The sequence below is a fragment of the Talpa europaea genome, assembly GCF_964194135.1.
Source record: "Talpa europaea genome assembly, chromosome: 2".
NCBI lineage: Eukaryota > Metazoa > Chordata > Mammalia > Eulipotyphla > Talpidae > Talpa > Talpa europaea.
In genome coordinates this window covers 66,346,050-66,369,866 of record NC_140068.1, presented here as the reverse complement: position 1 = coordinate 66,369,866, position 23,817 = coordinate 66,346,050, and the positions used below count along the sequence as shown (strand labels likewise).

Here is a 23,817-nt window from a genome sequence, read left to right as displayed (position 1 = left end):
ACATAACCAGCAGTGAAAGGATGACCTGTGTTGGTACTGATTCTTAGTGTAGTCTATTTCTTTTCATTCCTGTGTTTCTGCTTAACCAGGCTTCATGTTCACATTTGCTTGATCTGTGTACTGTATACTACTAAGCAGAATAAATATGTCAGGCAAACACAGTTTAATAGCAGATTGGTTTCAGAAGCGTTGAGGGCATTGGTGTGTTTTCTGTCAGCAAGCAAAATATTATAGTGCAGAATCCTTCGAATCTGAATGTGAACAGGGTCATCACTAGATGAAACTGCATGTTTGAAATATAAATAAACTCATTTATTTTTAATTGTTCACTGCTGAAGAGGTGTTTGCAGTGATTTCTCAAAAGGAAGTGGGACAGATCACTGATTAATTAGTCAAAAAGAATGGGTACATGTTTTGCCTTCAGAGCTTAGAGTAAAAAGTCCTCTGTAAAGACTTTTTCGTTGGTATGGTTAGCAAATGTTAAGCTGAGAAATAGTTGCTTTATAGGGCTAAGTTGATCAGGTCCTAATTTTGAATTAAAATTACTTCAAGATCACCTTAACAAAATTAAATTATACTCAATTTGTCTGTGTAGTTTTAAAATTTAAGACATTTAATAACCTCAATTGTTTGAATATAATAAGATATTTAAAAATTATATGCATAAACAATTGCAAATTTTGAACATTAATTTTGCCTATCATTGAAATGCTGACAAATCCTGTTTATATTTAATGGCAATATAACAGGTAAAAAATACACAGATTTATTTTGCAATTATGTATTTTTTTCTCCAGTAGCATTTTTGGTTGCCAAATTTCTTAATTGGAAGCTCATTACTTTTTGTTTCTCTCTGGGGACTTCATTAGATATGAATGATGAACATTTTTTTATCCCTCTGCAGACCTGCTCTGGTATTAAGAGCTGGGCCACAGCTCATAATATGAAAACATACTAACACAAGAGTTGTTTATTTGAATTTCATATTACTTAGCTGTAAGGATATTAAACTAGACCAATTAAGATGCTTTTAGAGATTCACACACACTTTTGAATGATTTTATCTTAAAATTTTGCTAACTGTAAATACACATTTATAATTTAAGTGCTCTTCACTGGTAAATAAATTATCATTTAATCAATGTATTTTTGATGCATTATTCATTATTAATATGTTATTTTGACTCTAGCTGATAAGGCTTTTCGAGACATGAAGGTGCTCAAGATGAGTCAATCTATCATTGTATCTGGAGAATCAGGAGCTGGCAAAACAGAAAATACAAAATTTGTTCTAAGGTGAGGAATACTGAGCTAACCTGGAATAATTTGAACAGGTTTAGTTTCTTTTAATTGTTGTGATAAAAATTATAACTTAAATCTACCATCTTAACTATTTCTAGTCAGTAATGTTAAGTATATTCACATTGTTAAGCAGCCAGTCTCCAGAATTTTTCATCTTGCAAAACCAAAAACTCTGTTTCCATTAAATAGCTTCCCATTTCTCCTTGCTCCCAGCTCTTGGCAACAGCCACTCTATGTTCTGCTTCTATGATTTTGACTGCTCTGGGTATCCCATACTAGTACATCTTACAGAGTTTGTCTTTCTGTGACTTTTATTTCACTTAGCATGATGTCCTCAGGCTTCATCCTTATAGCATGGTGTCAAAGTTCCCTTCCTTTTTTTTTTTTGTCTTGGAAGACAAACAACATTTAAAACAACCATGAAATTTTGTTATGAAGGATCAGAGAATCCATCCATACAGGTGATGAGATTATTCTGAGATGAATCTGGATTTGAGTGAAAACAACTTTCTAAAAACAACAAAAAACCCTGAGAATTCCCTTTTTTTAAAGTTTTATTTTTTTATGCATACAAGAGCTGGGGTAAAGGCCAGAGGTGCAGTGGGTGAGAGGACTCACCGTAGACAGAGTGGGGAGCAGAATAGGTGGATCTACTGAAATTCACCGCTGAGGGAAGCAGCGGGAGGCAGGAGAGGTCTGCGCGCCATGTGGGACCCTCACCAGCGACCAGCGGCCGGGGATCTAACCGGCGCTGCAGAGGCTGAGAGCAGCTTCGCAACCCAGCGGCTCAACCGCTGTGCCACCAGGGGAGGCCCTGGTAAAACCTTTTTAATTTAAGCTTATGACAGCTGACCATTCTATATTTTTACAACCATGCTCGCAATGTATCCACTTTGCTTCTGTCATATTAAACTCTACATTTTGTTTACAAACATAGTATCGTAAATATAGGAGGAGCCTTTCAGTGTAGTTCAGTTTCTTCAATTTATATACCCATGGATGTTACATCTATTAATGAAGCTATGCCAGGACGAGTGTGTTCTGAATTCTCACAAGTGTTCTTATTGTCTTGCATAGCTAGTCGATTTTTGCATGGCATGCCCTTTTTTTTTTTTTTAAATTACTATTTGTTATCTGATTGTATATGCTATTCTGAGTTAATTGTATGAAATCTATTTAAGTGTTTGTTATTCACTATTGGATATATACAATTCTGGTTAAATAAATGCTTCCCAATCATCTTGGAATTCTAGTGTTTCATTTCCTTATTCTTTCTCTCCTGTATATTGTAGTAAACATACAACTTTGACATTCAAATTTGTATGTGAACAAATAATTAACAAATTATGAGCCTGTGATGTAAACATAGATTGTAAATCAAAGATTACTTTTTGTTTTGAAATGTGCTGGGCAAATAGTTGTTCCATCATGTTTTATGTTTCGCTGTAACAACATGAAGAGTGGTGACTTCCTAGTTTTTAGTGGTGGATTACCTTATTTTCTCTCACACCTAATAAAGATGGAATTAGTAGGTCATCACAAAAGATTGGACTCTAATGTCATTGACGAATATTCCTGTGAGATATGCATGGCATATTTAAAATCAAATTGTTAGTTACATTCAGAATATTTCCTAAAACATTTTGTATAAGTGATGCTGGTTTACATTTGGATTGCTAAAGGCAATCCAAGTAAAATTTTAAATGTTTAAAAATACATAACCCAATAGTTGCCTTTCATGATAAATTTATAATTTTTAAGTAAAAAATTAATAATGATCCCTTTTACTTGTATGAAAATATTAAAATTAAAATATATGAGCGATGTTATATAAATTATTTTATCCTATATTTTAAACAGATATCTCACTGAATCCTATGGAACTGGACAAGATATTGATGATAGAATTGTTGAAGGTATTGTTCATTTTGGGTGGGACATAAAGTGGGGAGGGCACCAGTGAAATATGGTGGAGGACTCATTTGAGAATGAGTGCTATGCAATATGTAGTGTGTTACACTTTAGAAAAGTTGGGAAGTACTATTCCAAATGTTTCTACTGCCTTTTTACTGGAGAATAATAGATGTTAACCAGCCATACATGAAAATCTTTTGATGGTCTCCTTAGTGGAATATTGGTTGTTGGGAATAAGTAGATCATTGATAGTATAATTTTTTAATATAAACACTTTTATACCAGTTTGGGATATAGCCACATAATATATTAAATTCTTTTAACAAAGTTAGTAGATCGTCAGTATAGGTATAAGGGGGACCTATTATTGAGTTCCCCTTTTGCCAGTAGCCAGTCTTCCACAGTAAATTGAACTTGTTGATCCTCTGTTTTCTTGCCCATCTGAAAGGTGAGGTGTATATGCTAATGTTTCTTTTAGTTTTAAAGCTTTCTGACTGTGAACTGTAGGGAAATAGAATGTAGACTGGTGGTGGGAATGTAGATTGGTCCAGCCCTCATGGAAAATAATATGGAGGTTCTCAAAATATTAAGAATAGATACACTGTAATCCAGCAGTCCGACTCCTTGACATTTATCCAAAGAATGCAAAAATACTAATTTGAAGTGCCATGTACATTCCTGTGTTTACTGTAGCACTACTTATAATAGCCAAATTATGGAAACAACCTAAATGCCCCAAAACAGATGACTAAATATATATAAGTTGTGGTACATATATATGATGTAGTACTATTCAGTTATGAAAAAAGGAACTCTTACCACTTGCAACAATATGGATATAATTGGCAGACGTTATCCTAAATGAAATAAGCCAGAAGGAGAAAGACAAATATTGGATGATTTCACTGATACATGGAATATAGAAAAATAAAACAAAGGAATTGACAAACCTAAGCATGGAAATATGTATATTATTTTAAAATTATGCTTCATGCTGATTTTTTTTGTGCAATATTTTCATTTCTCAACAGCTAATCCACTCTTAGAAGCCTTTGGAAATGCAAAGACTGTTCGCAACAATAATAGCAGTCGATTTGGGAAATTTGTAGAAATACATTTCAATGAAAAGGTAAGTGAGAGGGAGTTTTAGGGTATTAAGTTTGGGGACTATTTTAAAAAGTACACAAGTCTTGATAGAATTAGTGTTGTATTTGACCTGTGGTAACTCTTTTTAATTTTCTCTGTTACTTTGGATAGTTGAGGAAATCTATACATTCTTCTTTATGTAAAAAATACTCTGAATTTACATTGTTTACGTGTATTTATCTGTTCCCTTTTATTTGATGAATATTACAACTCTATGATACACAGATGATTGTTAGAAAAGAAGTAAGTTAGCATTTTAGGTTATACTTTTAATATTTTCCGTTTTGTTTTTTAGAGTTCAGTCGTTGGAGGATTTGTTTCACATTATCTTCTAGAGAAATCTAGGATCTGTGTTCAAGGCAAAGAGGAAAGGAATTACCATATTTTTTACAGGCTGTGTGCTGGTGCTTCTGAAGATATTAGGGAAAAACTTCATTTGAGCTCCCCAGATAATTTTCGGGTAGGTTGGATAGGAAGAAGTTTCATACAATTTTTACAAGTGGAATTGCTTTAAAATTTAAAACTAGTTTCAGTGGGTTTTGATATTTAATTGTATGTAGCTTACCTTAAATCCAGTGTAATAGGATAGAATGACTCTCTCTTATATAGTAATCTATTGAGGTTTATAGCTCAGCTATCATAATATTATTATGAGTAGGTACATAACAGGATAGGTAAGAGTAGATGTTAAACCCCTTATCAATTTAAATGCAATAGGAAATTTATAATAGTTCTATGATACTAACTTTAAAGTTATTTAGTTGTAAAAAATAGTTTGACCACTGAAATAATGAGGGACCCGTGACTCTTCCTTAATTCTGTTCAACAGCAAATACTTGTTCTTTGCCCACTGGGTGCTTATCATTTGCTAGGGTTAAAAGATAAATAAGTCTAACTGATAAATTAAATGATAAGAGAGAGCTAGGTATAGGATAGGGATAGCATAAGTTACAAATGCTGAGCCAGGAAATGATGTTTCTATGCGAGGTATATAGGAATCAGAGGAAAGAGCTAAGGAATACACTTTATATAAAGTTCTTTGAGTTGTATTGGTAGTTGTCTTTGGACACATCTCTTCCATTTAAGAGTCATGACAAAGTGAATTATGCTTCAGTGTGTGTATTTGTTTTTGCAACTTAGTTGCTTTTTATTGAAAAGCATCTTTTAATGTATATTTAGAAATTTTAAAACTTTATTTTAAGATCCTTAGTAAAATGTCCAACCTTATATAGGACTCACCAAGTTAACTGCAATTTGCCTTTGTTGCCCACATTATCCTCATGAAAGAAGAAGAGGCATTTCTTTAAATGGTATTAAGAAAAAGAATAGAAATTACTTAAATAATGTAAAATTTTGTATTGATGTGACTTTGTCAACACTGAATTGATGATATAAGATGATGTAACTCTTCTTGTCTTAATTTAGCATTTCTTTCTGCTTGGGGGTATGGTTTTTGTGTCTCTCAAGTAGCATAGGCTTCCCAGGTATAATGGCAGGCACCCTAAGAGGACAGCTACAGAGGCCCTATCAGCTTAGAGAGTTTCCTGCTTTTGTATTGTGAACTGAGGTGTGTGCTTTCTTCTCTTCTAAGCTATTCCTTTTTATGGTGAGAGGAGAGTAGGGAGACAGCATTACCCTTCACCCACCGGCATTAGGCAAATGATTCTGCCTTAAAGGGAAAGTGTGTTGGTAATTTCATTAGATACTGCTCTAGTTTAAACCTCCACTTTTAATTTATAGAAAAGGATGAACCAAAGGAGAACTTTATCCTAGGATAAACAATTTCCTAAATTTTTTTTTTTGGTCAGTGCTTTATCCAAATTTGTATGTAAACAATTATAGTTACACATTTAACAGCATTTGTATTAACTATATATGTATTTTAGAAAATAAAAGGTTTAAGATGGTTGCATTTTTCAAAATTGTCCAACATTTTTTTGCATGTTATATGGAAGCTTTTGTTGTAATCAGGCAAAGATCCTCAAATATAAATAAAACTTGGATAGAAAGAGAATGAATGGCAAGAAGAATTGTAGCTTTTTAGTTATGGAAAAATTGGAAGAAAAAATTAACTTTGCTGGGTTTAATATTAGGTCCATGTGTCTAAAAACCAAATATTTGACAAAACAGTTGGGGAGGGAGGAGGTAGGATAAAACAAAGACAATGTTTTGGCTCTGTATGTTTAAGCTGTTGTATTTACTAAATACAAGAGCTCTTTTTTGAATTAGTTGAATATGCTTACCAGTGCTGTTGCCTCCCCCTTCTCTTTTACTTTTTCCCCAAAGAATCTAGGGTAGAAAGAAAAACCCACTGCATATAATTTTCTGGTTTTAGCTATTTCATTATAATAGAGGTGAAGATAGAAACATTGAGCATCTAAAATATTAATTTATCTCCAAATCATTCATAATTTACTATATATATATATTTTTTGGTATTTGAATGATGTGGTAGTATGTTCAGTCTTCGAATTCATGCTGAGATAAAGTGAAATCATAGTGAATTGATTTAAGAGCAGTTGAGATGTTTTTCAATTTTTCCCATCCTGCTCCCTACTTCCTTCCTTCCTGATCCCCCTTCTCCAAATGTGGGGAACTGAATCTCTGAGGCCCATTGTTTTTTTCTCAAGTGCTTCCCCTGCTCTATGTTTTGAATGTATTTAATCTTTATAAGACTTCTGGGTAGCAATATAAATAATTTGATATGAAAGTTGAAATTGTTATTTGAATAATGATGAAGGTTAATAAAACAAGTATTGTAATTTATGAATAGTCAATATTATCAGTAAATGTTTTGAAGAACTGATTCTTAAAGCCAGACATTAAGAAACTCAAGGATAATATTTGTTAATCATTAAGAACTGAAAGTATTAAGCCACAATGTAACTATATATTTTATAATGAAGTGTATTCATTATTATCTGCAGTACTTATGAACTTTATTTTAAATAAGATACTTGACAATGAGAAGATTTAAAGCTTTAAGTGTAGAAAATCTTTATGGTATTTGGTTTTTATGTTAATTATTTAATTTATCCTGCTTTCAAGAATTAGGACTTTTAAAACCTTTGGTTTTATTAGTGGGAGTAAATGCTTATGAAATAAATACCCACAAGAAAAAGATTTTAACTATGTGTGATAAGGGATGTTAATTAGAATTATTAGGCAGTATGTATCAAATCATTTGGTTCTACAGTCAAAACTAATATAATGTAAATGCCAATTATATCAATAAAATCAACAAAAAAACAAGTGAAATAAAAAATATTTTAAGAAAAAGTAGCAATTTTAATTGAGAAATTAAATTATACCAAGGTTATATTTTCTTGTGGATCATATTTGTTAATCATCTTTAATTTTTTTAATCATAGTATTTAAACCGAGGCTGCACTAGATACTTTGCTAACAAAGAAACCGACAAACAGATTTCACAGAACCGAAAAAGTCCTGAGGTATAGTAGACTTTTTTATTTAATTAAAACTTTCAATTAAACAAATGCTCAAGAATATATTATGCTTTTTATTTTGGAATCCAAATAATATTTCCTAATTTAGGCTTGTACTTAAAAAAAAAATCCCACCCAGGGGTCTCCCTGGTGGTGTAGGCGGTTGAGTGCCACGCTGTGAGGCTGTCCACAGCCTTCTGCAGTGTGGGTTCGATCCCAGCCAGCCGGCGAGAATCCCACTTGGCGTGGCAGACCTCTCCTGTCTCGCCCGCTGCTCCCGTCAGCAGTGTGTTTTGTCAGTCTGCCTGTTCTGTTCACCACTCTGTCGCTGGTGAATCCTCTCACCCTCCTGTGCATCTGGCCTATACCCCGGCTTTTGTATAAATAAAATAAATCTTTAAAAAAAAAATTCCACTCATCCACATCTTTCTCACAATGAAATGCTTTATGCCTCTGTTGGTATCTATGGAATCTACAGGTTCTGATTTTTCTTGGCTAGTTTCAATGCCCTGTTCTCCTCTTGTTTTTCCCAGCATGATGGGAAAAAATGCTAATCTTTTTGAAATTAGTAAATTGCTAACCTTTTTTGAAATTTACTATCATAATATTCATTTGGGATTAAGTATAAAATATATCTTTCATAATTTATGATTTATTGCCCACTTGATTGATATAGACAAGAAATAGAGTAAGCATTGTTGTGAAAAACAGTGCTTATATGTTATTGCATTTCTTCTTAAAACATTATAAATATATATTATGAAAGTGAATATATAGATCTTATTAAATTATTGTATTTCTGAGAGTAATTAGATATGATTGTACTATTTAGTGTTATTTTCAAAACATTAAATCCATATGTTAGGAGTAGTATGAATTTTATTCAAGGAGCTTAAATAATGAACTAAGTTAGAATTAATATTTGGTACTAGTTCATATTATCTTTATTAAAATATTTAAATAATTGAACCATTTTTAGTATACTGAGTTTTTAATTTAACACTTCTGTATTTTTGACTTGGATGTTTATGACTTTTTCAAGTTGGGTAGGGTGAATTATGTTTCCTATACATTTATAAAAAAGAGCAGAAAGTTAGTAAAAAATCTCTTTTTGAATTCTAAGCAGATGAGCCTACAGTTAATTTTTTTTAGATTAGCATTTTATCTGTCATTTTACATACAAATATCTGAATTATAAACCATAAACTTTATGTTATAGTTGGAACATTAAGAAGTGACATTAATATTTATTATGATATTTTCCTTTGTCATGTTGTTTTTTTATAAGGCATCATTAAAATACAGAGATTGTATTTCCACTAAGGCAATAGAAACATTTTCTAGTTGGGCGTTGCAGTTCCCCTAAAAGAAAAAAATACATACACTTGACTTTTAGGCATGGAAAAAGCTGAGTAGAGAGGAAAGAAAACTGGATTTTACTCTCCAAGGGGTAATATGTACTCTGTACTCTCCTGAGAAAAAAATGTGCTGTTTCTGATTCTAGAGTCAGCATAATTAGTCAGGAATCTTAGTCATATTATGGTTTGTATATATAATATATGTATGAATATATGTGAACAATGAATTGATTAACAAGTTTAAATTACTTTTTATGTCTTCTTTACCAGGAGGATAAGGTGATCATTTTGACTAATTAGATCCTTTTGAATGTCTTTAAGCTGCATGTAATTTTTAGGAGAATGCAGTATTTTTAGTCTGTCATTTGATTAGACACCATTTTTAAATGAAATACCCAATTACAAGACTAAAAATTCTGCATGATAGGTGTTTTCTGCTAATTTTGGCTGCATGTAATCATTTACTTTGCTTCTGTTAAGAGTAAAATTTAATTTCTTTAGAGATTTTCCAGAAATAAACATTATAAAGAATTTTGTAGAAAGACAATCACAACTTTAGCTGGGAAGCAATTGACAACTGGAGGAAACAAAGTCTCTTTGAGGCATCCTTCATGGCCAGTTAATTTTGATACTGTATTATCTAATGTTTAATTTTGCTAATTCAGTCTCAAATTCTGGAAAATTCCTAGCCCAATCTTTCTGTGCCCAGAAACTTTTATTTTTCTCCTCCTGTTTCTTTAGGCCTGAGTTTCTTCAATTTTTCTGCGTTTGTTGTAGTTTTAACAAATAAATGCTTTAGAGGCAAGTTCTTTTAGGGAAGAAAGTGAATTTTCTCTTCATTTTTTTCTAAAATATTTTCAGTCATTGCATAAATTCTTGGACTAATAAGCATAGTGCTTAGTAATATACTTTACCATATATAGTTATACAGAAAGATTTAAAAAATAATTCTCAGACAAAAAAAATTTATTACCCTTTCCAATATTTACTACTGTTGAATATTGGTGCACTTGAGAGGTACATTATACCTAAAGAATAATGGTCAATCATCACTTGAAAATTTTTATTATAGATTAATATTTACATGAAAGAATAATGTAGAGAGATCCAGTGTACATTTTTGTCCATATATTCAGTTTTTAAATGTGTGAGAATATTAAGATTTTTCCATTGATGCATTTTATTTTTGCATGTTATATAGTGCATTAATAGACCTTGTCTGGCTGTTTTAATATACTCAATGTAAAGGTCATTTAACTGACTTGTTTTTATTTTATAGTATCTTAAGGCAGGCTCTTTGAAAGATCCACTGTTAGATGACCATGGAGATTTCATTAGAATGTGCACAGCCATGAAAAAGATTGGTTTGGATGATGAGGAAAAGCTTGATCTGTTTCGAGTAGTAGCTGGTGTCCTGCACCTTGGAAATATTGATTTTGAGGAAGCTGGCAACACTTCAGGTTTCTTTGTGTTTTTGTTTTGCTTTAAAGAGGAGTAAAATTGGAAATTATTTCATTTCCTTGTTATATGTAAAATGAATCTGTTTATGTGTTAGCAATACCCTGAAGTTTCTAGAATATCTTGTGTTACATGGTGAATCTTGCTGTGCCATTAATCACCACGAGCTTTGTTTTGAACATATGAGTGATACTGGTAAGAAGTAAACTTGAAGTATCTTATGGTAGATACATAACTGTAACCACCAGCATCATATTTAGTTAAAATTTTCAACTAATACTACACTTTATCAGTAAGTGAGCAGAATAATTGCCCGCCATCTATTAAGGCATTTTTGACATTTTCTTCTGACTCATTGACTAAACTTGGATTGTTAAGTAGGGCAATTGCATACAAAAAAGTCCATATACTTTATTAATGGGAAATGAAACTAAGTTTGACTTTATGCAAATTGAAGAGTATTTAAATATCTGAATGATAGTTTCAAGTTTCAAATGTTTTAGTTTGTTAAGTTCTCTCTGCAACTTCAGGTGTCTCTATGTAAAACTTTTTTGTATAATCTTAAATTTGATACATGGATACATGGGTTGGCAAACTGTGGTCTATGGTCAAATCTGAACAACTGCCTGTTTTTGTAACTAAAATGTTTTGGAACATATTCACACCCATTCATTTATGTTTGTGTATTCTGGCTTTCATGCTACAGTGGTAGAGTTGAGAGGTGGTAATAGAAACTATATAGCCAGCAAAGCCTAAAATCTGATTTTTCAGAGAAAAGATAGTAGCATTAATATATTATTTTAAAATTTTGTATCCAGAAATGAGTCGAAAAAAATCAAAAGAATTATTGTGAGGACTATGCGTATCTTAGTGGTAGATGTGGTGTGGTAACATACATCTGAGAAGGTGTGAACACATACCTCTGAATCATATTTGGTGTTGTGTACTCAGACTACTTCAATATAAAATAATACAATTAAGAATATCAAAAAGCACCCTTAATGTAATAGTCAATAATTTGGACTTTAGGTATTAAAAGCTCTGAGCTTTGTTCTTTTCATTCATAAAATAATGAGGAAATATTCCATGAGAAGTATAATCACTAGCAATAGTATGCATATGGGGAAAGGGCATAGAGGAAGGAAAAATAACATTTAAAAATATGTATCTACATGTGCATGACCCTTCATATACTGTATTTCATCATAAACATAATCATAGTTTAAACTTCATAAAGATAATGAGGTAGAGGATATTATTTCAATTTTACAGAAGTGTAGCCTATGTAGAAGGTAAATAATATGGTTATAAAGAGACTGTAGATGTAAGAGCTGGGTTATACCCATCTCTGACTAACTCAAGTACTTGTCATAATCATTCCTCTTTGCCTCCAGTAGCTGAACTTTAGAAGGAATCCTATCTGTGAACGAGCAGATTGAAATAGATAGTCCTAATGACTTTCACATTCAGTGTCCTGTGATGCTGATGATTCAGTAACAGTAGATGCACCGTAGTGTTTAAGGGGATATGCTTTTGAGTCAAACTGCTTGACCATGTACCGTGTACTGCCTATATGACCTTGGACTGGGAACTTAATCTTTCCATGTCAGAGTTTCTGTAACAGTCCTTACTTTGTGGAAGTGACGTGTGAATACACACACACACACACACATCGAGAGCAAGAGCAAAATAGGGAGAAATAGCCATATTGATCTATAAAACTGTGTTACAGCTTTTTCCACTAAAATTACTACTGGAGTCTTGAATTTTAATGCAGCACTATATTTCTCCAAAGATTTAGAGTATTAACAAGGGTTATAATTCAGTATCAGTATATTTTGCTTCCAAGGTCATAAAAAAGTGAAACAGTGACAGATTAATATTGATAGGCTGAAAAGATTATACCATGGACTGCCTTGAGTGAGGGTCTGCCTTTCATCTTGGCAGTGTGAGTGTCTAACAAGGATGGTAAAATCTAAAGTTAAAAATAAGCCTTATCTATTCCATACTTTTATTTAAGTGACGTGTACTTCTAAGAACTGAGGCTTGAAAATCTGGCTTAAATAATGTTTATTAATCTCAAATTAAAATATATTTTCATTAGGTGGCTGTAATCTGAAGAATAAATCTGCTCAGTCATTGGAATATTGTGCTGAATTATTAGGTTTGGATCAAGATGATCTTCGTGTAAGTTTAACTACAAGAGTCATGCTAACAACAGCAGGGGGCACCAAAGGAACAGTTATAAAGTAAGTTCCTTAACTCATTGCTTTGTAAAAATCCTGTTTCTAGTTTGTCAGGATATGTTTTGAGAATACTAAGATAGATTTATTTATTTTTAAAGATATATTTATTTATGCATATAAGAAATGGGGTACAGGCCAGAGAGGCGGGGGGTGAGAGGATTCACCAGAGACAGAGTGGGGAATAGAATGGGCAGACTGACTGAAATACACTGCTGAGGGGAGTAGTGGGCGAGACAGGAGAGGTCTGCTGTGCCATGTGGGTAGCTCCATGGACGGCCAGGGATGGAACGCCTGCTGCAGAGGCTGCGGATAGCTTCACAGTGCTGTGTTTAACCTCTTGTGCCACCAGAGAGGCCCAATACTAAGATTTAAAGGCATGATTTACTTCATGATTCATTCTTTTCATTTTAATGTTCTGAAACATGTACTTGAGAGATCAAAGTTCTGTGTCTCTCACCCTTGTTATCTACCATTTAATTAAACCCCTACTTCTATAGCTCTCAGAATTGTTCCTTTCAGACATATTACATATAACAAATTTGAAATTTGTAAGTTAAGAGAGATGCTTGCTTTTATACAACTATGAAAACGAGTAGATTATGTTAATCAGTATTTGTTCTAGGCAATAATTAAGTTTTTTCAGTGTTTCAGAATTGTACTTTTTGAGAATAATTTTAATAATGAGATATAATTCACATGAGAGTCACTCTATTTTTGAGTAGACAGTACATTTTTTTGAGCTAAATAATTTACTCGATAATAGTTTTTGTTTCTAATTGTAGATATACTGCCTTTAGTTCTCTTACAGTATTCTACTTAGCCCTATATGTGTCTGTTCACAAATGACCTTTTGGAATTATTTATTTTTTTCTTCATAGTGAATACATTTATGTATACTTTGCTCTTGGGTCTGGCCGACACTCACAATATATTACTTTAAGAATTTTCATTGGTAGAGCCTCCCCTGTGGTGCAGTGGTTGAGCGCTGGGCTGTGAAGCTGCCAGCAGCCTCTGCAGCGCCGATTCGATCCCCGGCCACTGGGTGAGGATCCCACATGGCGCGCAGACCTCTCCTGCTGCCCGCTGCTCCCCTCAGCAGTGTATTTTGTCAGCCTGCCTGTTCTGTTCCCCACTCTGGCTCTGGTGAATTCTCTCACCCTCCCACGTGTCTGACTGTACCCAGTGCTTGTATAAATAAATAAAATCTTAAAAAAAAAAGTCCTTAAAAAAAAAAGAATTTTCATTGGTATACTCTTCTTTTGTAGGGTACCCCTGAAAGTGGAGCAAGCTAACAATGCTCGTGATGCCTTGGCAAAGACTGTCTATAGCCATCTTTTTGATCATGTGGTGAACAGAGTAAATCAATGTTTTCCATTTGAAGCATCATCCTATTTTATTGGTGTCCTAGACATTGCTGGTTTTGGTAAATATAGTTTCATTTGTGAACTTGTTTGATCTCATTCCACTCAGTTTTTCTAAACTTTTTTCTCCCATAATACCTTTCACTTGATATGTTTTCTGGTATATCTCCAAACCTACATTTAATTTCATAATGTGATTTTATAGTGAATGCTAAAAAAGAAAAAAAAAAAAGGGAAGTCTTACGGGTTTTGGTCACACTAATGCTAAAAAAAAGAAACATTGATTAAAATCACTATACTTAGGGGATGTCTCTGTACTCTCAAATGAATATAAGTGAGTAAGGATAAAATTTTGGGCTACTAATAAGGAGGATAAGGTCCATACAATTTCTGGCAACAGTGTAGAACTGAGTACAGGTTGACCTAGCAGATAGGCTGACTTCATTACTACGTGTAAAACTCCATCATAATTATCAGCAGATAGCTATTCCCATTTAATCACCCATCCAGTTAAGACTTCAGGATAAATATTTGAGAATAGTTGCAGAACTGTGCAACCAGGAATGAAATACATCACCAAAATCTGAATGCTTCTTTGTTTTGAATGACTCTGCTGTAAATATCTGAGTAAATAGGATTATTTTTTTTACTGGACTTTATCAGTGTGAAGTTGGTGGTGTTCTGACTCCATGGGAGTGGTGTTTTCCTCCTTTGTAGTTTGTTGACCTTTGCCAAGGAAAGATAGGAGTGTTTACAGTTTGGGAAGGGGCAGAGTTTTGTTTTTTATGTGATATATCACATAACCTTTTATCAAGGATAGAGAAACATTTATCACTGACTGAAGATTTCATAATCTTCAGACACTTGCTTCCTGGTCTGCACCAATTTTGGCATAACACCCACCTACACGCAATCATAACATTTTAGTACTTTGGGGAACTTAGAGATAAGGTAATATATTCCATTAATTGTAAAAATGTGTTAGTGTCCATAACATTTTTTTATGACTGTTTACAAATCACAGAAAATCTGCTAGAGCATGTGTATTTAAGCCATTTTTGCTCTTTAATTAATTTAGATTGCTTTGACACCTGTGCATTAAAAATTTGTGATGGTGGGCTTACATTTTATATCTTTTATTATTTGACATTTATCTCATGTGACAACTAACCTTTTTTTGTAGAACAGAGCAAGGTATTTTTAATACTTTAATGCCTAACAAAATTTAAGTCTTAGAATAAGAGCATATGGGGAGTTTAGAGCAATTATATGTATTTTTACTGAGTCTTAAATTAGTCATTGGCATAATAAAATTTTGTTCTAAGATAAATTTATAACATAAAGTTAATCTCATGGTGACTCTTAATTCTGGTTTTATATTTTCAGAGTACTTTGAACATAACAGCTTTGAACAATTTTGCATCAACTATTGCAATGAAAAACTTCAGCAATTTTTTAATGAAAGGATCCTGAAGGAGGTAATTGCCTTTGCAATTTAGATTTAAGAACTGCAATAAACTGTTTAGATTTGAAGGAACAGAAATGTGTGACAGTTACCCCGATTGATTGGGTAAAATGTAAGATACCCCAGGGGATCATAGATGCCCAGCATAGGCCCCTCTGGCTTAACTGTTGTTCAGACACAGCAGAAGTGTTAATGGTACAGTTGGAGCTTAGGGATCCAATAAAAACTCTAGTAGGTACCTCAGGAATGAAGATCTATTACCTCTTACTAGTGGCTTTTACTAGACTTAAACTTCTGCTTCTTTTTCTGGTTCTATTATTTCTATTCCTGCTACTGCTGCATGTCTTTTTACTTTCATCACTGACCTTGGCATCTACCACCCTTCTTCTGTATCTGTTACTACCCACTATTCTTGCTACCTGCTTGCCCTCTCTGTGTGTGGCAGGAATCCTACAAAGTCAAGAGATTTGATGGGCCCATTGATCTGAAATGCCTCTGGGCAGAGTTTTCCCTGCTATACTCATGTGTGCCTATGAATGGTATACCTTTGGCCAGATACAAATCTCTGGTCCAGTAAAGAACTTCCTGCCACTGCTGATAGTGAATAACTGTGAATGTGGCTGACCGCAAGTCTAGGAAAGTTACTTTATAGTTCTTTAGCCTGCAGAGTAAGTAAAGGGGGTTTTGGATCAGTTCATTTGTGATTAGATTTACCATTTCCTCCCTTTTGTTCAAGTTATTCAGTGTTTTCCTACCAAAACCTTAACTTCCATCCTTTGAGTTTTCTGACATAAATTTTACTGAATGAAGATAGTAATGTTAATGGAAACTAAGAAATAATCTAGTGCAGGGCCTCCCCGGTGGCGCAGTGGTTGAGAGCTGGGTTGCAAAGCTGCCGGCAGCTTCTGCAGTGCTGGTTCGATCCCCGGCTGCCGGCGAGGGTCTCACATGGCGCGCAGACCTCTCCTGCCGCCCGCTGCTCCCCTCAGCAGTGTACTTCACCTGTCTGCCTGTTCTGCTCTCTGCTCTGGCTCTGGTGAATTCTCTCTCCCTCCCGACTTCTGACTGTACCTATTGCTTATATAAATAAATCTTTAAAAAAAAAAAAAGAAAAAGAAATAATCTAATGCAGCCCTTTATTTTACAAATGAAGGAACTGATTTCCAGAATAGTTCAGTGACTTCTGTAGATCTGAACCTACCTTTCTGGCTGCTGGACCACAACACTGTATTCTCTTAGTTTTAGCACAGCTGTTCTATAAGTTCTTGCTCTCATTGAATAGACTTGAAATGTGAAAGATTTTATCTTCTGTATCTATCCCATTCATCTTCTTTCTATATTTTATTCTGCTTTCATCTTTATGGGTTTCCCAGCACATTCCAGATTTTGTATATTTTTAATATATACTACATTTAAACCAATTCTGGAATAAACTGGTAAAAGAAGTAACTATCAGTTGAGATAGTTGCTCTCTAGAGGTTTTACCCACCCATATTCTTCCATTACTTCATGAAGTATTATGTGTTTGAATCTCACTTAACATACTCTAATTCTTCCCTTCATGCCAACGCAGCTAACTAGAAACTTCATGAAAAGAAGATAGTGTCATAGTTTGTTAATTTTTGTAACAGTTCTTTAAAATGTAATTTCAAATTAAGATTAGATTGAATTGGACAGTACCTTCTAGAAAGAAAGAAAACTTCTAGTGTATCTCTTGGGAAGAAATATTTAAATATTCAGGAAAAAACGTTAAAATATACAGTAATTTAAGTTCATTGCATAGCTCACTTATCTGTGATAAAAGATTTTATATTGTGATAAAAGCCATTAAAAAATTTTAAGGAGATTCCAGGCTTATATATCTAGAGACTGAATCTTGATTTATAAATTGTTCTTCCAAATTATATTTATTTTCTCTTCATATTTCAAGAAAAGTGTGCTGATGTGCAGTAGGGAACATTTCCACATATTTAAGTCATATGTTGGATTTTTTTTTATTTCACCTTGCTTTATGGCACAGAATTTTCTAGCCCCTAATTATTTGTGAGACTCCTCGGCCCCCAAACAAGTTGGTATGAACATTATATTCTGACTAATCAGTAAATGTTATGATCAGAAATGGCACAAAACAATGAATCTGTTTCACGCCACACAATATTTCTATGATTCTAATTATAATTATTTAATTTTAGGAACAAGAACTCTATCAAAAAGAAGGTTTAGGTGTTAATGAAGTGCATTATGTGGACAATCAGGACTGTATAGGTATGTATTTTTTTTACTCAACTTTTGGGAAATATGAGAAAATATATAAAAGCTTTTATTAGTAATTTTTCAGTGCTGTGATTGATGTGGGACTAGAATCTGTGGTATTTAAGAAAGATTATATTTTTGTAGTACTGGTAGGAAGTTATATTCTACGAAGACATCAAATTCAGTTATTCAAAAAAATTTCCTAAAATTTCTTCTTTTTATTGTGATTTGTATTTTCTTACTTAACCAGCAAATGTGAATAAAGAAGGCAAGCAATTGTTTAAGCAGTAAGCTCCCTGGCTGTCATTATTATCTCCTATGAGAAAGTTCATACTTTCGCTAGGTTCCAAGTGAGGTTCTTCAGGCTTTGACACTGCTGTTCTGTAGTTCTTCTGGTCTGTTCTGTGTGCATTGGCAGCACCTTCTTGCTGGATGCAAGATGGCTTCAGAAGTTCCATATGCTACATCCAAAGAATATATTGCACTGGGAGAACAAGATCTCTGTTTTTCTTGTCCACTTTTATAAGAAAGACACCTGTCTTTTTCTCTACCCAGCTAGCAGTCAGTGTTTCTTTTTTTCTCCCATCCCACCTCTAAAATCTATTGGGCAAGTCTTACCTTGGATTAGCCATTGAGTTAGTAATTCATGTTAGAACTGGAAAAGATAGTATTACAATAATGATATTACTTTATATTAGTGTAACTTTTCAAAGCACTTTCATACCCCTCCTGGCCCATTCAACATTCCTTTCGCACCCCTCCTTTCTGGCCTCCTCAGTGTTTTTGTGTGGCCTGATATTTTGGATCAAACTCTTCTCCTTCCATTTATCTGTCAGTCCTGTTTCATGTCCTTCTACAGTTATCAGAATACTTTTATTTATAGCTCAGTTCACCATGCCTCATTTCACCACCCATAATTCATTTTTAATTTAGATATAAATCTGGAAGAGTAGGGATTTTTAGTTTCTTTACCTCTCATCCTAGCTTACAAATGGGATGGTTACTACATTAGTCACTTTCTTTATGGAGTTGTTTTTCTGAAGCTTGTGCTAAATAGTTGATCTTACTTTCTAATAAATTGCTAGATTTGAAATAAAATCCATCTGCTGTCAGCTTTTCAGAGACTACTTATAGAATAGGTTATATTGTTTCTGACCAATCCTTAAAATTTGTCATAAAAATTGTTCATGTATCTTTAAAATGGTGTAAACACAATTTACCATATTTTGTCTTTTTTGAAATAGACTTAATTGAAGCAAAATTAGTGGGAATTCTAGATATTCTGGATGAAGAAAATCGCCTTCCCCAACCAAGTGATCAACATTTTACATCTGTAGTTCATCAGAAGCACAAGGACCATTTCCGACTGACTGTGAGTTTGCCATTCTAAAACAGACTGAGTGGTAGAAAAAGAAATCTTCACAGGGGACTGTGGTGATGGTGCATGAATGCATTGGTGAAGGAAATTCTGTGGGGATTACACCTGGGGTGGGGGGAGGCAAATATTGTTTAAAAATGAACAATGATGTAAAAAATAATTAAAAAATATACACTAGGTAGTAAATAGATGATTCAATAATTGGAAACTATGGACGACTTGGAACAACCACAGTTTTCCAGCTCAGCACATATCTTTTATAGATGGACATTTAATTTATAAGCATATATATATATATATATCTTTATGTATATGTGTACACACACACACACACAGAAACATCTATTGGGACAACCAAACATCTGTTGGTTGACGGAGAAGTCATGATGTATTTTTCTATGTTTTTCAAGAAAAAAATGAGTCATGACTTTTCAACAACCTAATATATGTAGCTGGATCTAAAGTACATTTCCCCAGTCTAAAATGTTTGGAAAGATTTATTTGCAGTTAGCAGGGGTAGGGAAGGGTATGGGTTCAAAAAAGGGAAGGGAAGAACACAAGTTGACTATGGTGATGGATCATGGTGGAACTATGAGAGGAGAAATCAAATACTGTATAAAAATGAGCAATGATGTAAAAAAAATCAATAAAATAAAAAAATACTTAGCATATTGTTTGATACATTAAAAAAAGAAATATTTATCTGCTGTTATAATGTCCTTCCTTCCGAGCAAAGTGCCCTTCATCAGTTGCTTTATTTTGTGTCATGGGATCATGATCATGTTCAGAGGTTAGCACCCAGAGTCACTGGCACATTTGAGACCAGCAATCAAAGTTTTAACTTAGTCTGACTGGTGGATGCAATCCATACTAGATAGTGATGAGCCATTTCATTTTGGTGCTCATTCCAAGAGATTTTTGAATGGAAAATACACTCAGAGAGGGAAATAAAAATGGAAGCATAGAAGAATTAGCTAAGGAACAACCAGAAAAAGGGAGCAGTAGAAATAAATGAGAAGTGCATTTCTTAAATTAGGCCATAAGGCCTGATTCCCTGAACTGCTCTTGAGTCATAGAGATTTACTTAAGTGCTTGTGATGAACATAGAGCCATTTTTTTCTATTTATTTCTCTCTATATATTTTATATCATTATTCATTTTTGTACAGTTTGCTTCCTCCTTTCAGGTGTAGTTCCCATAAAATTCCCACCACCAAGTTAACTGTGAACCATCACCATAGTCTCTTGTGCACTTCCCTCCCTTGTTTTAATCCCTCTGCCTCCTCCTCCCCACTGAATGTCTCTGATTTATAGATGCCTGCTAGTTTTTTTTTTTTTAAGTTTTATTTATTTATGCATACAAGAGCCAGGGTATAAGCCAGAGGGGTGTGTGTGGGGGGTGAGAGGATTCACCAGAGACAGCATGGGGAACAGAACAGGCTGAGGGGAGCAGTGGGTGAGACAGGAGAGGCCTGCTGTGCCATGTGGGTTGCTCCCTGGCTGGTCGGGAATTGAACTCATGCTGCAGTGGCTGCAGATAGCTTCATAGGTTGCATCGTAACCTTTGCGCCACCAGGGAGGCTCCAGTTTTTTTCTTTTTTCTCCCCTTATTTGGTTCCCCTATATTCCTCCTGTAAGAAAAACCATCCAATATTTTTTTTCCTTCTAATTTACTTCACTGAGAGCATAATTCCCTCCAGCTCCATCCATGTTGCTGCAAATAGCATAAGTTTATCTTTTTTGATTGAATAGTTTTGATATGAATAATATTCCATTGTGTAAATTTAAATTTATACCACATCTTCTTGATCCAGTTACCTGTTTTGGGGCTTAGATTGTTTCCATGTCTTAGCTATTATAAATAGTACTGCAATAAACACAGGAATGCAGGCTTCTTTTCAAGTTAATGTTTTTGTGTCTTTTGGGTAGATTCCTAGGAGTAGAATCACTGGGTCATATTGTAGATCCATTTTTAGTAATTTGAGGAACCTCCATCCAGCTTTCCATAGTGGTTGTACCATTTTGCATTCCCACCAGCAATGTAAGAGGGTTCCCTTTTCTCTACATCCTCACCAGCATTTGTTGTTGTTAGATTTTTTTGATATGATCCATTCTTACTGGTATGAGGTGGTATCTTTGGATTGGCATATCCTTGATTATAAGTGATGATAAGCATTTTTTCATATACCTGTTGGCCATTTGCGTTTCCTCTTTGGAGAAGTGTCTTTTTAGGTGAACAGTAGAGCCATTTAACATGAGGCTGAACTGTGTAGCTTTTGAAGTGTTTTCTGAATTTAACTGAATCTCTATAATCAACCATCCTCACCTGAGGTCATGCAAGCATAGTTTTCCATTCTTGTGCTCAGAAAGAACCTGCCTAGCAGGTTCTTTTGTTAATTTTATACTTGAAGATAGGTGGTGCCTCATCTTCCAGTGAACAATGAAGGAAGGAAGAATGAAAAAATGATGAAGAAAAATAAGAGAAAAACTGCTTAGAAATGCAGATGCCTACTATATTGTATATTGTAGATTATGGCAAAGTATAGCAGTCATTGCTGTGATGGATCAAGGAACTTCAGTAAATAACAAGTATTCTTATTTCCTTGCTAACTCAAGAATATGTTTGACTAATGATTTGGATGAGTTTTCTTGAAAAACTGATGAATTGTCTTCAGCTTCTCCAGTAGCTGGTATCCTTCAATGACCTGCTCCACTCACTTGGAGTTCTTCTGTATTCCTAAATATTTCTTGTAATGTGGAGCCTGTTTGTCATACTTCAGTGGAGATAGAAAGAAAATGTTTGCTAAGATTCAAAATACACGTGTGTAGATCTAGTTATTCACTGCTCACTGGTCTTTGTTAGGACCAGTCTTTGGAAGGGTTACCTTTACTAAGACTGTTGATTGCTAGTCAACAAAATTGTGATGAGGATCTCAGAGGCATTTAATTCCAAGGACAGCAAACAAAAGCATTAGGAATGGGCTTTAGCCATTTTTCTCAAAAGGGAACAAGAGCAAAACAGTAAATCCTAATTTTTATAGACTGATTCTTTTGTTGTATTTCTCAGAAATAAAAGTAATAATAATCATTTATTGAACACTTAGAATGTGCCAGAGCACTGTTCTCAAGAATTATTTGAATTATTTTATTGAATCTTCAGAATGATCCTCTGAGGATAGAGGCTGCAAGTATCCCCAAGCTAGAGATGAGGAGACATGCACAGAGAAGTTACAAGGTCTGCCGTGTACAGCACGACAGAGGAGCTGCTGGACTTGGGTCAGGCCAGGCAGTTTTACTTCAGGGTCCTCATTCTGACTCATGCTGGTGTATTGCCTTGTATAGAGGAGAAACTCTGTGCTTGATTAGCTCTCTTACCTGGAAAAAGCCTTGCAAGGTTCCAAGTCTTTAGCTTTTTCATTTTTAAAAGAGAGTAACTTTTTAAATTTTTAAGTTATTTTGAAGGTCAAGTGTTATCTTTTATGTGAAAGCATTTGGAAACTTAAAATATGACACACATATGAGATATTATAATTAGATAGTACAACCCTAAAATGATTTGGTTTCTTTCATATAGATTCAGGGCTCATAGGTGAACGTGAGACACGTTGTGCTGATTTCCAATTTTTCTTTCAAGCGATGCCTCTCAACTGTAGCTGTATGTACAAATCACCTGATGTAAATGATATGAGCTTTTGGAAATTTAAAAGTTTTCCAGGTGATTCGAAATCAGCATTTAGTGTCAAGAACAACTACACTATTCATAGGTAGTTACCTGTATAAAATGCCCACTTAGGTTTTGCAAGTACTTTTACTTTTTTTAAGATTTGTTAATTTATGCATATGAGAGCTAGAGTACAGGCCAGAGATGAAGGGGGTGAAAGGATTCACCAGAGACAGAGTGGGGAGCAGAACAGGCAGACTGACTGAAATACGCTGCTGAGGGGAGCAGCAGGTGAGACAGGAGAGGTCTGCTTCGCCATGTGGGTTGCTCTCTGGCCAGCTGGGGATCGAACTCATGTTGCAGAGGCTGCGAATTGCTTCATAGTGCGGTGCTTAAGTAACCTTTGCACCACCATGGAGACCTTGCAAGTACACTTAAAGTTTTTTGCTTACTTGTTTTTCCTTTCCTGAGAGATTTTATAACCAAATATTTTCTAGATCTCACTGGTTCCTTTAAGACTCACTAGATATTTAAAAAATGACTTATTTGTAAAAAATGTGAAAATTACCTTTATAATTTTAAGTATTTTATAATATCTATGTGTTTTCTAAATGAAATTTTGCAATGTATTTTTTATGATTTGATAACTGATGAGTGTATTGTTTTTCAGATTCCCAGAAAATCTAAGCTGGCAGTTCATAGGAACATCAGAGATGATGAAGGCTTCATTATCAGGCATTTTGCAGGAGCAGTGTGCTATGAAACAGTGAGTATAACCTTACTGGTAGAAAACCATTTGATGTTGAAGCTGCAGTTCTCAATATGATAAA

The 23,817-nt window shown here is 34.1% G+C and overlaps 1 protein-coding gene across 10 annotated transcripts in view; it reads left to right on the top strand.

The window, feature by feature from the left end:
• The window catches only part of MYO6 (myosin VI), a gene marked incomplete at both ends in the record, with an annotated part of 84,002 nt that overhangs the window by 20,119 nt on the left and 40,066 nt on the right, over positions 1-23,817 (top strand). For 9 of the 10 annotated variants that reach the window (XM_084228603.1, XM_084228601.1, XM_084228604.1 and 6 more), the window contains 12 exons: positions 1,191-1,296; positions 3,163-3,218; positions 4,248-4,345; positions 4,658-4,822; positions 7,734-7,814; positions 10,446-10,626; positions 12,729-12,873; positions 14,136-14,293; positions 15,618-15,709; positions 17,889-17,961; positions 19,194-19,321; positions 23,658-23,753. In XM_084228603.1, coding sequence (XP_084084729.1) covers positions 1,191-1,296; positions 3,163-3,218; positions 4,248-4,345; positions 4,658-4,822; positions 7,734-7,814; positions 10,446-10,626; positions 12,729-12,873; positions 14,136-14,293; positions 15,618-15,709; positions 17,889-17,961; positions 19,194-19,321; positions 23,658-23,753 — 1,379 coding nt within the window. The remainder of the gene's footprint in view (positions 1-1,190; positions 1,297-3,162; positions 3,219-4,247; positions 4,346-4,657; positions 4,823-7,733; positions 7,815-10,445; positions 10,627-12,728; positions 12,874-14,135; positions 14,294-15,617; positions 15,710-17,888; positions 17,962-19,193; positions 19,322-23,657; positions 23,754-23,817) is intronic. The other variant, XM_084228597.1, reaches the window with a different exon arrangement.